Here is a 15,132-nt window from a genome sequence, read left to right as displayed (position 1 = left end):
GTTGGGAGGGGTGTGGGAGAGGAATGTGTTTGTGTGGTAGTGTATAGGAAAGGTCTGAAATGATTAAACGTGACTCTATAAATGGTTAGTGTATGTGTATAAGAAGAACGAGAAGTAAGACAGGCATTTTTCTCCCCTATTAAAATTTACTTTACATTGCCTTCTGTCTCTACTTCCTCCATCACCACCCCATATATCAAAATACAGTACAGTATTTCATGAATGGCCTTATCCAGTTTTCACATTCTCTCCCTTTCAAGTCATCTTGCATTAACTCACTGATTAAAGTTTTTCTAGTCATACATGGCACTACTTCAAGGAAAATGTACACTGCCCCTCATGATTCAAGACTATGGTGCATTTACCTGACCTGACAAAGATTCCTAACCCCTTTCAGCTCAGTCAATGGCCAAATGTCATGACAAGAACAGGGCTGATTTGACTGGTAACCAAGAAGAATTATACTTACCGATACCTCATAACAAAGGCTCGTCAAATATCATTCCACTAAAACTGATAGTCTAATTGCGGGAGAAACCCAGTTCCCTCAGATGAAAACAAACCATAACTCTTATAAGTTTAACCTACCGTATCACTTAGTCTACAATAATGCTGGCAAGAACAAACATTACATATACTGTACCGAGCAGAGCACAGCAGTGGCCAACCCATTAGCAAATGTGCATAAATGTTAGTAAACAGTGCCTTTATGATAACCAAAACATTAGTGCATGTTATCAAACAGAGTTACTAATCACAATATGGTAAATCATTATGTACTATACTTGTTCTTGTGGACTTACCAGGAGATACAGAACATAAATTAGTCAAATTCATATGTCCCTTATAAAATTCACCAGCACTGAGCTACCTAACTTTACATTAATGTGTACTGTAGCACACTTAACCTATACAACCTCGTTAGCATCTACCCTCACATGCCTTAACCAACACAAGTACACGACTAGCGCTAACAGCAGCAAATGAAAGAAAACAACTGAGACAAACACTGTGCATAATACATGCACACCTACAGCTCTATAAAGCTTCTCAACATTAAGGGATAATACACAAGATGATGGGAAGGTGTGGATGGATGGCAGGGTGGTAAAAGGGTTAGAGATATGCTTCTTCCATCCATCCCTCTGTTTTCTTCCCCCCTCTTCTAAACCCTGTACTACATTCACTCTTTTACTGTTTACATTCAGTGTGACTAAGGGTTATATTCTATGTTGTTTTGGAGATTTCATTACATCTCCATCTTAGCAATTTAATCCGTGCATTACACCTCCATTTGCTCTTGTATGGTATTGATGCAAAAGATTCCATTCCTAAAACAGCAAACGATAACATACACAAGATTGGCAAGAAATAATGTGCAAAATAAAATACCATGGGAGAGGTACTACAAAGTCTCGTATGCCACACAGAATAAGACCATATAAGCCATATTCTTCCTGGGATAGGAAACTCTTTGGCAGTTCTTCCTTACCAGTTTATTTCACATCAGTATCCTCTTATACCATATTTATTTGTGCAAATTATGTCTGAAGACACAATCATAAGACAAGGAAATGTTATTTCTGTTGTTGTGACCCCATGGTGAACTGGATGTGAACCATGTTGCCTGTAGGAAGCCAATAACTTTGAATAAACGTTCCAAGAGATCTTACAATGAAGTTACACTGAAGGACGGTATGTGTTGTGAAAGAAACCAAGGTGCATGAGGTGTAACAAGCACGATAAATTGCTAAGGAAGAGGTGCTAAAAAAAAAAAATAATAATAATAATAATAAAAAAATACTAAATCATGAAGGGATGAATAAAGAAGGCAGTACTGGGGTGAAAGAGGGATGAATTAATGGATTCGAGACATGCTTCCTCTCCCCCCCCACAAGAACTTCTCTTAGACCTTATAAAGTTCCCCTTCGACTCTGTACTCACCCCCCTGGTCATCAAGAGCTACCAGGGTTCGGATCCCGGCTTCCTTGGACTAGTAGCATGTAAGAGATAGGAAGATTGGTTTACACAAATCAGAGATTATGGTGTGAGGCTATTTCTTTCTTTTCACTTTAACTTGGCCTAAAATTGCTACTCCATCTTGAACTCTGAGTCGTAATAAGATTTTAACACTAGAATATGGTGATGGTCACAAAGAAGTTCAAAGGAAATGAAGCAAAGCTGCAGCAGTGTCTTTTTCTGTCACTGAGCCACATGAAACAAGTTGCACAAAGACAAAAATCTCGGCAAAGTTAAAGTGAATGGATTTAAGGATGGTTAACCCCTTCACTACAGTCAAAAATGCTGGTAAACCTGGATAACATTTTTTTTTTTTTTGTACTGTTAAAGACTGAATTCTACTCAAACTAACCCCATTTATCTGAGGTTCATATTGTACTAATTACTGATTTCTGTTTAGTACCACCACTGCCGTAGAGTTGGGATGCAAGAACTGTTTAGTATTATACTTAATGGCAGAAGAAATCACTTGGACAGTCAACAATCCATATTCATGGGGAATGCATTTTTAAGATGCTGCAGTTGGCGAGCATCCACAAATAATTGGTATCCCCCGAAAAAACAGTCCCTGCAGTCGTATTTTAACTAGGTGATTGCCTAAAACCCTTTGCTCTACACCAAAGTATCATTAGATGTTAAAATCTATTTACTCAAAGTGTGTTCTGCTAATGGCCAAACACACATATGGAAAACCTGTGAATGTGGAGGGTTAATTTTTTATACCATACTGTATTGTGACTCTTGACCTAGAGATAACCTGTAAGTGAGAAAGTTTAGTACCATAAATGTCTGTAACATGGCAACCTATAATCCATAATTTCATTTCATACGCCAATTTTCACTTCGCCAATCTGCTGAGAAACTCCCATACGCCACTACTGTACAGTAATCTCTCGATTATCCGGATGGCCATTACCCGGACAATTCATCACCTGGACACTGTGATCTGGCAGTTCCAAATGATTATTCATACATTTTTTCATGATGTCCAGACAAAATGTATGTGTTCTGGTGGAAAGTATGGCTGCATGAAGATTTTCGCGTCCAGCCAGGTGAGAACAGCCAGGTGGCGCCGCCCTGTCTGGCTGGGTAGTACACCCAGCGTCCGCTGAAAACCCCTTTGGTTGTTCCCAGTTCCTGCCCAGTGACAGTGTAGTAAACAGCTCCTCTCAGACAGTTATTATGGCGGTGCACGTGGTGGTTTTTGTGGTTGTTCACTACCTGCTTCAGGCCCTGCTATTCCTTGCATACTTCTTCCTAGGGTGTGATGATGACCCCTCCATCAGGGAAAAGGAAAAGGGTAGTGCTGACTCTTTAGAAGCAAGATATCCTGAGTAAGACTGATGTGGGATGGTCGAATCATGAGTGCTGATGTTGATTTTATTTTTGCTTGCTGTACTGAACCATGATTTTATTCCATTTTACCATGATTTTATTCCATGTTACCATTATATTTTGTGTGACCACTGCATTTTTCTTGTGTAGCTGGTGTGGCACTGCAGTGGTAATTACTTGTCTGTGGTTGATGGGTCTGCTTGACCATGGTAATTGCTTGGCTGTGGTTTACAGGTCCACTTGACCAGATAGTGTTACACAACAGGAACAAGTGTTGCACAATGTACTGCAGTGGTTGTTTACACTGGCTTTCAAAGTTAGGTTATGTATGAATGAGGGCAAGGGGAGAAGTCCTTTATCCAGACAGAGTCATTACCCGGACGTGCCTTTAGCTCTATTACGATGGATAATCGAGGGATTACTGTATATCAAAATATATCTTGTACTGAACTGCAATATATTTCAACATGAAAATTATGGATTAATAACTTCCTAACATAAACTAACATGATACAAACTTATTATTTTTATTAAAACTGACAATATAATTACCGTATATAAACCATTAGTATACTGTATTACATGTCCTATTAATTATCTGGAAACACCCATAATCATGCAAGTATTTCATGGTAGGTCTGTTTGATTAAAGATATTTCACTGCAATAAAACAACTCTGATTAGTAAATATGTAACACCACTGCAAACTTAAAATATACTTAGAGTGCAACATTACACACAGAACCACTTTAACATCTGTCATACTTTTCATACTATCTGTTTTGTTAGGGCAGGTCACCATTCCCTGATTCTACAGCCAAAGCTTTGTTGTGCCTTCTCAGAATGCTACTACTGCCTTAGGAAAAATATAAAACTAGCCACTAATAACTAATACAGTAAACAGCATATAAAGGACTGCAAATATAACTTTGATTTTTTTAAAATCAGCTTTTAAACATGAAAGTATTCAGCACAAAACTGACATTAAAAACTTATCATATTTCAATTACAGTACATGATTTAACAAAGATATACTTTCATTTACCATCTCATGTACATCTGTTCAAACCCTGCACTGCATAGAGTATGGCTTAGATTACAGATGTGCAGTAATAAATATAAATTAATTAATTAATTACTGTAATTAATAAATTAATAATAATAAAAATAAAATAAATAATGACTTGCACTTGGATGCCTCCTCATACTCATTGAGATAATGTAGTAATGTTAACTCCTTCAAACTGATGACAGATCTCCTATCCTGCATTTTGCAACCTCCAGACAAATTTTCAGTTTAGGGCGGACTTTAAAAAATGGGGGGGAGGGGAGATACAAACTTTAATTACCCCTTCCCCACAAGACATCTTCCAAAGGCCAAATAAGATAAACTGCCTGGAGATAGCAAGCACAAAGCAATAAAACACATCACCAGAATGAAGAAGTTAATGAGAAAGCAGGCTAGGAGGGAGAAGCTGAGGGAGAGAGGGAGGCTGGAAGAGAGGATGTAGGTGTGATAAAGGTGTCAGGGTGGGGAAAAGAAAAAAAGAAAAAAAAAAGAGTGAGTGACAAATAGAGGAGGGTGGAATGAGGTGGCCCTAGAGTGAGGATGGGGAAAACAATGGAAGGGGAAGGGGGGAAAGAGAAAGAGAGAAGGGAAGGAAATAGAAATAACAGAGCAGGGAAGATGACAAGAGGATGGGAGATGAAGAAAGGAAGGAAGGGAAGGGAAGAGGGAGAGGAGGAAAATAAGGGAGGTGGGAAAAGGAAGAAAATAAGGGAGGTGGGAAAAGGTGGAAAGTAAGGAAGGTGAGGAAAGAAGGAAAGCAAGGGAGGTGGGGAAAGGAGGAGAGTAAGGGAGGTGGGGAAAGGAGGAGAGTAAGGGAGGTGGGGAAAGGAGGAGAGTAAGGGAGGTGGGGAAAGGAGGAGAGTAAGGGAGGTGGGGAAAGGAGGAGAGTAAGGGAGGTGGGGAAAGGAGGAAAGTAAGGGAAGTAGAGAATTGAAGAAATGAGTGTGAGAAGGAAAAAATGACTCTATGGACAAAAAAATGGGGAGGGAAAATAATGAAAAATGAGAAACTGGCGGAGAGGAATAATAAGGGATGGGAAAGGATGACAGGTAAGTGGAAGAAACGACGAGAGTAGTGGAGAACCAGAAAACATGAGGAGGGGCGAGGAACACATGTGAGAAGGAAGGGAGGAGTGAGGGACAGCAAGGAAGGAGGGGAAAGGTAGAAGGTGGGGAAGAGATATAAGAATAGTTGGAGGGGATGAAAGGGAGGAAAGATTGAGAACAGGAAAAAATCTGAGTGACAAATGGCCAAGGTGTGAGGAACAATATGGAGGGAAGATGGAACAATGGGGAGGAGGGGGGGGAAGGAAGATGGGCAGAAAGGAGAAACAAAGGGAATGAAGTTGTGTAGAAGATACGTGAAAAAGAAAAAGGGATAAAGTGAGTGAATAAAAAAGTAGGGAGGAAGGGAGAGAAGGAAGGTAGAGAAAAGAGGGAAGGAAAGTGGGAGGGAATGAAATAGAGGTAAAGATTGAGAAAAAGAAAAACTGAGTGACAAATGACCAAGGAGTGAAGAATATTAAAGGGACAGAAGATGGGATGACAGGGAGAGGGAATGGAAGATGGGCAAGAACGAGAAACAAAGGGAATGATGGCAGGGAGGAAGAAGATAGGTGAGAAAAAGGAAAATGGATAAAGTGAGTGAAATACAGTATGGAGGAAGGGAGAGGAAAACACAGGATAGAAAGGGAAAAGATAATGGGTAGAAGGAAGAGGAAGAGAGATGGAAGGCAGGGAAAAGAAGTGAAGTGAAGGTGAATGATGACAAGAGGGAAGAGTGGGTGAAAGATAAGAAAATACAGGAGGAAGTGAGAGAGAGAGAGAGAGAGAGAGAGAGAGAGAGAGAGAGAGAGAGAGAGAGAGAGAGAGAATGATAAGGAAACAGTACATGGGAGAGACAAAATGGGGAAAAAAAGTGAATAAAAAGAAACGAATACTGTTGGTAAAGAAAAAGAGAATCTATCCAATGAGTACAATACTGTACTATGTTAACTATGTAGTACTAACTGGATGACTGAGAGCAACAAGATACAAACAAAGAGAGCAAAGAAGGGAAAAATTAAAAAAGGAGGCGAATAACTGAGGAAGACGTGAAGGAAGGAAAGAAATGGGAGAATAGGCAGAAGGAATATAGATAAGAAAAGAAGGACAGAAGTATAGGAAAAGATGAAATGGAAGAAAGAATAATTCATGATGGGAAGGCAAGCAGGTAGGAGCAAAGAAAGAAACAGATATAAACTACAAATAGGAGGGCTGAAAACAAAAACGGTAAAAGGATGGATGAAAAAAATAAAACAAAAATATAAAGAACAAAAATGGATGGATGGAAAGATGGCAACAGTGAATGGAGAAAAGAAAATTGAGACAAAGCTATAAAGAGCTAAGAGAAGGGATGGAAGGAAGAAATGGTGAATGAAGAGAAGAAAACTATGCAATGAACATATAAAAAGGCAAAAAGGAAGGACAGAAGACAACAATGATGGATACAATGAAAAGAAAAATGCCAGTTATTACAAATATTTACCAAGACCGATAAAAATACTTGATTATACTCTGCCCACTGTACTGTAATGACCTAAAACTGCCATCTTTCTAGTTTGAAGGATGGACTATAACAAGAGACAAGCACAAGTAGTGAATGCTAGCCACGAATATGTGCTATGGAAAATGTGAAGAGCCATGTTACTGTCAAATTCTGCCATGGATTAAGTTGTAAAAGGATGGAAATCTTTGATAAATTAAAGTAGACAAATTATGGTATACAGTATTCACAAAAGGATGGAAAGGATAATGGGGAATAATACTGTATTGTACTGTCTCATTCTACCACTGAGTTATGTAAAATATGGAGAGCCATAGTACCATCTAATTCTACCACCAAGTTACATAAAAGAATGGTAAATAGTACAGTACTGTCTTACTTGACCACTGAGTTGCATGAAATATTCTGCAATAGGATAAGAATTCCTGTTAAGTTACACTGAACTAACTACAATGTCAATGCCATATCCCAAACTAGACTGCATCAATCACCTTAGAGTGGCCTATCTTATTCTGCCACTGAGCTGCAGGTAAAAAGCTGCAAGAATGAAACCTCTAGCAAGTTAAGATGGATGAACTATGATGCCTCACCTCCTCACACAGAGAGAGCATCCGCCGGGTGGACTCGAGGGTCTCATCTGTCGCCTGGTTGGCCTTGAACTGGAGCTCCTGCAGGTCCGACCGCGGCTCCATCGACCCATCCCCCATGTTCTCCTGAAAGACCAAAATTCCATCAGCTTCTGGGATGTGGCTGTGCTTTAAGGAGTCAAAGGGAAGGCTAACTAGCGCTAAATAGGTTGGTAATACAGCTGAACTTGGGATTATGGGTTGTAAGGTTTGGTGGAACTATTAAGAAATAGTGTAACTACTGTATGTGAGAAATCAGGCACATGGGGTTATAAATTATGGAAAAATCTATTGAAAGATGGTAAAACTGTGTGAGAAATTTGGAAGCACGAAGTTATGAGGTGTGGAGAAAATACCAACAGATGATGCAACTGTACGAGTGCTTGGAAGTGTGGGGTAATGAGGTGCAGGAAAACTCATGGAAGCTTGCACCATAGTGAGGCTGTGAGTAATCATGATCATGTACTTTTCTATTTTAAAACTTATCTTTCATCTACATCCATCTGTTATCTGATGCCTAAACCCAGAGTTTATCCACGATGGTAAAAAAATAATAATAAAATAAAACTGCACTCACAAAAATTAAGAGAGAATAGAACACAGTTCTTCTTTTGGGAGGGGGAATCTTCCATCATCCTTTTTTTAAATAAATAATTTTACAGAAAAATTACTGCACTGACTCCTATGTAACCCTAAAACTATATCTTACAATAAGGTTCTTGAAAACCACAAAGAACTGAATTAAATGCTGAGCTTGGACAGGTTACTACATGTCATTACCCAGTATGTGTCAATACATGTTTGGCTGAAAGTCTTGGATGAATGACATGATGAGCCAAACCAGATTTTTCAGAGAAAGATTTGTTTGGTTAGGTTAAGGTAGGGTTGGGTCCGTTAGGTTATGTCAGGTTAGGTTAGTCTATGTCAGTGTCATGTCAGGGCAGGTTAGGAACTATTAGGTAAGGTTATGTCAGGTCAGGTATGGGTAGGTCATTATGCTCTGTTACATTAAGTATGGGTAGGTTGTGATGCTATGTTAGGTAGGGGTAGGTTATGTCAGGATGTTAGGTTAGGTTAGGGCTGAGAAGGTTAAGGCTATGGTATTACTCACCAGGTTCAACTGCATTTTTAGGATGTACATAAAAAACACACAAATTCAAATGGAAATACTGAACATTATTTCAAAACCATACCTCATATTGCAACTGAAACATACTACAGTATATGATACTATATACCACTAGGTTCTATCTATGAATATACGTACAGGTTGTCCAGGGTACTGTACTGTTATACTTAAACAAGAACAACAGTAACACATGCACATAAATAAAACTGAATGAGCAATGAAATCTTATCTGCTATTTTCTACTTTCTACACTACTACATACAGTATTAGTTGGTCAATAGTGTATGTGACATGGGAGAAGGTTTACGGATTGCTTCTGATCACACACAACACAGTCTCCCAAGCAGCCAATGGGTAACTGAGATTGCAGGGAAACACTTGTGGTCTCCCTCCTCTGCCATCAGAAGCAACACCTGGTATTTTTGAATGCCTGTGCTCTGTCATACTACACTTTTCTCACCAACTGGTTATGCTATGATCTACTTTAAGAATTATGGGGCAATTATGTATGAATAATATAATGTACAATCTTCTCGAGTTATTTTACTAGTACTGACAATATCTATGCTGCATGCAAAGCCAAAATTCCTTTCAGGTAAATTACGAAAGGAAAAATAAAATAATAGTACAGTACTAACACAGTGCTGTCTACGTACCTGGATAAAAGTAATTTCCAGTCTCCCCAAAACTAAAATAAAATGTGGGATCTCAAGTAACCACAGCTTTATTACAAATGACCATACCTCCTATGCACTGAAATGATTAATATTTCAATTGTATGGGGAATATATAACACATTCTCATCCTAAATTATATTCCTCGGGAGTCCATAGTTGGATCAGTGAGGCAAAAACATTTGCCGACCAAAGTAAAGGAACTTGTTAGATAATGCATAACAAACCTGTGCTGATTTTCAAACATAATGAGAAGTTGGGTAAGTATGTTATACTGTATACCACATCTCCACAACTACTAACATCACAAAATTCAACAGCTAATGAAAAGTATTACAGTACATTTTATAGTAAATACAGTACTGTACTCTACACTACAATCTATATCTCTCACTGTCAGATATTTTTACTGTAATATGCTGAGCTTTGGTCTGATGATGCAACCTGTCATATATCCAAGTAGAGCCTCATCAGAATTAATATAGGAAAACCTCAGTTGGTAGAGCCTCATCAGAATTAATATAGGAAAACCTCAGTAGGTAGAGCCTCATCAGAATTAATATAGGAAAACCTCAGTAGGTAGAGCCTCATCAGAATTAATTTAGGAAAACCTCAGTAGGTAGAGCCTCATCAGAATTAATATAGGAAAACCTCAGTAGGTAGAGCCTCATCAGAATTAATATAGGAAAACCTCAGTTCCAGCATTGTGGGTAAGCAGTAATAACGCCAGAATCAAGAGGAATCATGAAGGTATATTGTCAATGACATGTGTGCTGGTGAGACAAAAGCAGTCTAAAACTGCTGACTGACTCTCGTCCCTACTTCTCTCTTCTAATCAAGTGCCTGGATATGCAAACTTCCAATTAATTCCCTGCTGTACTTGTGACATGTTTTATCCAGGGAAGATAAAGATTAGTACAGTATAGAGTATTCCCATGTCTCTTGTTCCTCCTACAAAAGCAGTTCTGGGTTACTAGGGAAAATTACAATATGTTAATAAATTTGCTTTAGCAGAAAGAACAAAAAATGTAAAATACATCAGTGATTCTAATTACCTACCTATCTATTTGCAGACACATGCCTTAATCCTGGAGGCAGCGGCAACAAACAAATGCCTCCATATCACAGTCCTTTGCCATCAGGCTTCTCTCCCTTCAACTCACACCACCCACATTCAACATCTCTTGCTGCCCCATCCATCCGCTTCATTCTCCGTGTCTCCATTCCATTTCCCTTTCCACTCTATTCACATACACTCTCCAAGCCAATCTCTCACTCTCCATTCTCTCCACATGGCTATAGGTTCATGGGAAAATTATTGTGCAACACTTTCTGCACCCTTTCCCCCACCTGCTCACTTAGGCTTTGACTACAAAATACAGTTCAAATATGCAATATAACTTGGCACTCCCCACATCCAAACCTTTTAATAAAAAACTGCCATCTACTTCTCCCCCCCCCCCAACACACACACTCCATATATTCCAATGACATGCAAAGAACAGTATAACAGCAATAATATAAGAATGCACACTATTAACAAAAGTATACTTTTCATACTTCCTTTCACATGCACCTGGGATCATAAAAAAAAAAAAAAAAAAAAAAAAAAAAAAAAGGGGGGGGGGACATTATAAAAATAAAACCGTATCAGAAATGGTAACACAGTGCATCATTTTAACAAATACCTTTAACAGTTTTTTAATCATATCAAAATACAGGAAGAAATGTAAGTTAAAGAGTGTAGTATACAGAGAAGATAATCAGACAAAAAAACAGGGGTGCAAGTGTCATCTGCATAGTGAGTCACTGATGAAGGGAAAAATGAGACAAAGACATAGCAGAATACAGTAAATTCCAATTATCCAATTATTTGACAATTCTGAGCTGATACAAACATTTCCACAATACTTCATTTTCTATTAATCCCATCTCTTACCAGAATCCTTTGTAAACACTAGCAAAGCGATATAAAATGAAAATAGCCAACTGCAACCATGACAGATTATGCAGAAATCAATCAGTCTAGAAAGTGTCAGGAACAATTTCATATACTGTACAATGTGGATAATTGGAGATCTACCACTGTGAAAGTCTATCTATCTATCTATTGCCAGACGCCTTCATCCCATAAGGGGTGGCCACAAACAAATCGCCTCCATGTCACCCTGTCCCACCATTTCAATGCCCTGCTCCCAGCACACACCCCTCTCTCATATACCTCTCCATCTCATTATTGGCCTCTCTCTCTCTCTCCCTCTTCCCCCCTCCACCTCACTCACATACACTCTCCTCATCAGTCTCTCACTCTCCATCCTCTCCACATGGACAAACCACCTCAATGTGTTTCTCCTAATGCTTCCTATCGCATCCACATCCATACCTCAATGTTCCTTCACTTCCTCATTTGTCAGTCTGTCCCTCCATGTGGCTCTGCATGCTCCTCTCAAATAACTCATCTTCACTGCTCTCACTCTTGACTTGTGTTCTTCCAACAAGGTCCAAGCTTCACTTCCATACGTTAGTTGTTGGTATCACAATACTGTCATGCAGTAATATTTTCACTTCCATGCTCACTTCCCTGTTTCTTATCACTGCTTTCAAGGAACCAGCAACCTTCCTTCCCTGTTGTACCCTTTCAAGCACTTCACCCTCTTAACTTCCATCCTTACTCATCACACAACCCAAGTACTTAAATGCACTCATATTTTCCATTTCCTCCTCATCCAACCTCACTGTACATTCAGTAACTTCATTTCTCTCGAAGACCATAACTCTACTCTTCCTTAAATTCACCTTTAGATTCCATTTCTTACACACTCTCCCAAACTCATGCACCAAGCCTTGCAGCTCCCCTTAGTCTTAACAACACAGTAGCATCTGCAAACAACAATACAGGGAGTTTCCAAACACTGCCCTCTCTTATTAGGGCTGCTCCAACATCCACTGCCCTACCTTGTACCTCCTTCATAACCCCAACCATATATAGACTGAACAAGCATGGAGATGTGACACATCCCTGTTGCAGTCCAACCTTCAGATAGATAAATTCACTCAGTTCACTATCCACATGCACTGCAGCCTTAGCACCATCATACATACTCTCCACAGCATTCAACAACTTCCCATTTACTCCATCTATTCTTAATACTTTCCACAATCCATGTCTATCCACCCTGTCATATGCTTTCTCCAAATCCATGAAGGCTGCATACACCTCTTTCCGTTGTCTAGAAACTTTTCCACTAAAGACCTACAAATGAATATCTGATCTACACAACCTCTTCCCTTCCTAAAACCTCCCTGTTCTTCTCCAACTAATTCCTCTGTTATTTCCCTAACTCTGTCAATAAGGATCCTACCATATACTTTTCCTATTACACTAAGAAGACAAATGCTTCTATGATTACCATACACCTCTTTTTCCCCTTTTCCTTTGTACTGGGGAATAATTATACCTGACTTCCAATCCTCCGGGAATTTACCTTCCTCCCAGGCCAATCTGCACATCTTCCACATCCATTCTACTACTACCTCTCCCCCATGCTGTGAAGGTGATGGCAAGAAACCTTAGGGCAAGAAGGGCTCAGTAACCCCAGATGCAATGATAATATCTGTACCATGAGGACCAACTTATTAAAACTGACAGAAGTGTGGACAACCCCTAATATTCTGACAAAAATTTCTGATGCATGTGATGATTCAGAGTATGTCTGACCTTTTCCTAACATTACTGACTAAACTCCATAACATATACAGGTGGTTTATAAAATTTAATGACCATCAAAAATTAGAGGTTTACTCACACCTCTGCACTTTCAGTGTTAATAGTACATGATTTAAAAAAAAAAAAAATGTGGTATCACAATTTTAACCTTTTTAGACTTAGGCTGTCATCACTGGAAACTTTAGTTTCCTACTAAAAAAATATGAACTATCAACCTTAGTATGGTTATACTCTCTACTTTCTCCAGTGACAACTGTACATTAATTAAGACAAATCTTTCAGAAGTGTGCTGCAACCAGAATTAAATAGTAGTATACAGCTGCAGATTATTATATCATTCCACAATTTAGTGGAACAATTAAGAAACTAACAAATAATTCTAACTGGTTTGTTTGGCTCAGAAGAGCACACTACTAGGCTCTGAAAGCCACTGCTAAATGTCTCGTTATTTATTGCTATGAACGGGATCAACATTTATGTCTGCTGTTGTATATGCCACTGAAATTCTTGGTGGCAACACACAAAATATGTAACTATACCACAGTTTAAAGATTAACCCCCTCAGTACTGAGACATTTCAAATTTTATTTTTGCTATTCACTTCCAATTCTTTTTCCTCCTTAGGATGCAGTCAATGAAAGCTACACAAACACTTCCAATTCAAAAACTCTCCAAACTTTCAGACTTTATTAAATCTGGCAGGTCGAACCAAGAATAATATGAATGTCATCACTGTACTGGTTTAACTACTTCTGTCCAAGACCATCCTTTCAGTTAATTCTTACGATCTCTAGACAGCTTCATCCTATTAAGGGGCGACTTTTCAGACTGGAGGAACTAGAAACAGCCTTCATTAACCCTTTCATTTCCAGAGGACTCTCCTAGGTTGAATAAACCAAAGCCCTTACAATAAGTTGCATTTTCAGAGTTTTTTTTTTTTTTTTTTTTTTTTTTTACCTGTTGAATCATAGTACATGACATAAAAAATGCAAAATGCTCTACTGGCATCTATGAATCCAATCTCTCAGTTCTTCCAACTTATGGTATCAACTGTAACAAAACACTGGTCATATTCTGAAACACATATAGGGCTTATATTGAGATCTGCCCATAAAATAATTTTGTAGCAGCAAGAAAAAGCAACATACTAAATGTCATCACATAGAAGGAAATACAGTAACTTGTCCAGCTGAATGGCACACTTTTTATTCCATTCCTACTGTTGCTAGATTATTTTATTCAACTTAAGTGAGGCTTTTAAAAATGGAGGGATTGCACAGGGCTTTCATTCAATACTTTAAACACAAGCGTCTTTTTCACAAACAAAATAATGTTGTGGTATCAAGAATTAAATTTAAAAATGTCCTCATACTGAAGGGGCTAATAGAGACCATCCCACAGGCAACAACGACTTACACAAGGCTAACTCTGACTCCTCACATGACGACAACACAGCATTCTTTCCATTACCTTAATCAAACACGAGCATGACCAGCCCACAACTACCTGTACCTCTGTACCAACCTTCATCACACTGACATGATGATCTCACTTACTACAAATAACACACTCAACATCCATTATTTCTTATACTGTATAACGGCATTATAATTGAGCTCTGAGTCATATGAAGTATTTATAACAGTACATATGCATATAAAATTCAGAGAGGTCTGAAATATTCTGTGTTCATACGTACTGCAAGCTGAATTATTGCTTACTTTTACAACATAAGCTGTTCAGGAAACCTGTACCAGTAATTAGGTCCTACATTAAATGCAGCTGAAGTAATGTAGTGTACTGTATATATCAAAACATCTATGAACTATATCATCATATTACTGACATGACACACTATACATCAGCAAACACTTCATTTGGAATGGCACCTTATGAATATTAGGGACTTTCATTCAATGTATAATGGATTACTGAACTGTACATTAATATATTGGCCCCTCTGCCACAATCAGATCTTCTTGACCTGAATAAATGTATCCAGAAGTAGC

The 15,132-nt window shown here is 38.6% G+C and overlaps 1 protein-coding gene across 5 annotated transcripts in view; it reads right to left on the bottom strand.

The window, feature by feature from the left end:
• Positions 1–15,132, bottom strand: part of LOC145407186 (synaptosomal-associated protein 25-like) — a 143,599-nt gene that overhangs the window by 34,935 nt on the left and 93,532 nt on the right. For 3 of the 5 annotated variants that reach the window (XM_080278220.1, XM_080278223.1, XM_080278221.1), the window contains exons 2-3: positions 7,558–7,680; positions 1,945–1,993 (exon numbers count right to left, since the gene is read on the bottom strand). In XM_080278220.1, the coding sequence (XP_080134346.1) occupies positions 1,945–1,993; positions 7,558–7,674 (166 nt within the window). In that variant the 5' untranslated portion in view covers positions 7,675–7,680. The remainder of the gene's footprint in view (positions 1–1,944; positions 1,994–7,557; positions 7,681–15,132) is intronic. The other 2 variants (XM_080278222.1, XM_080278224.1) reach the window with 1 other exon arrangement.

This window comes from Coenobita brevimanus, chromosome 72, assembly GCF_032717465.1.
Source record: "Coenobita brevimanus isolate Jiangsu-jjx chromosome 72, ASM3271746v2, whole genome shotgun sequence".
NCBI classification, from domain to species: Eukaryota; Metazoa; Arthropoda; class Malacostraca; order Decapoda; family Coenobitidae; genus Coenobita; species Coenobita brevimanus.
The sequence above is the reverse complement of the archived record's forward strand: the minus strand, read 5'-3'. Positions and strand labels throughout refer to the sequence as shown.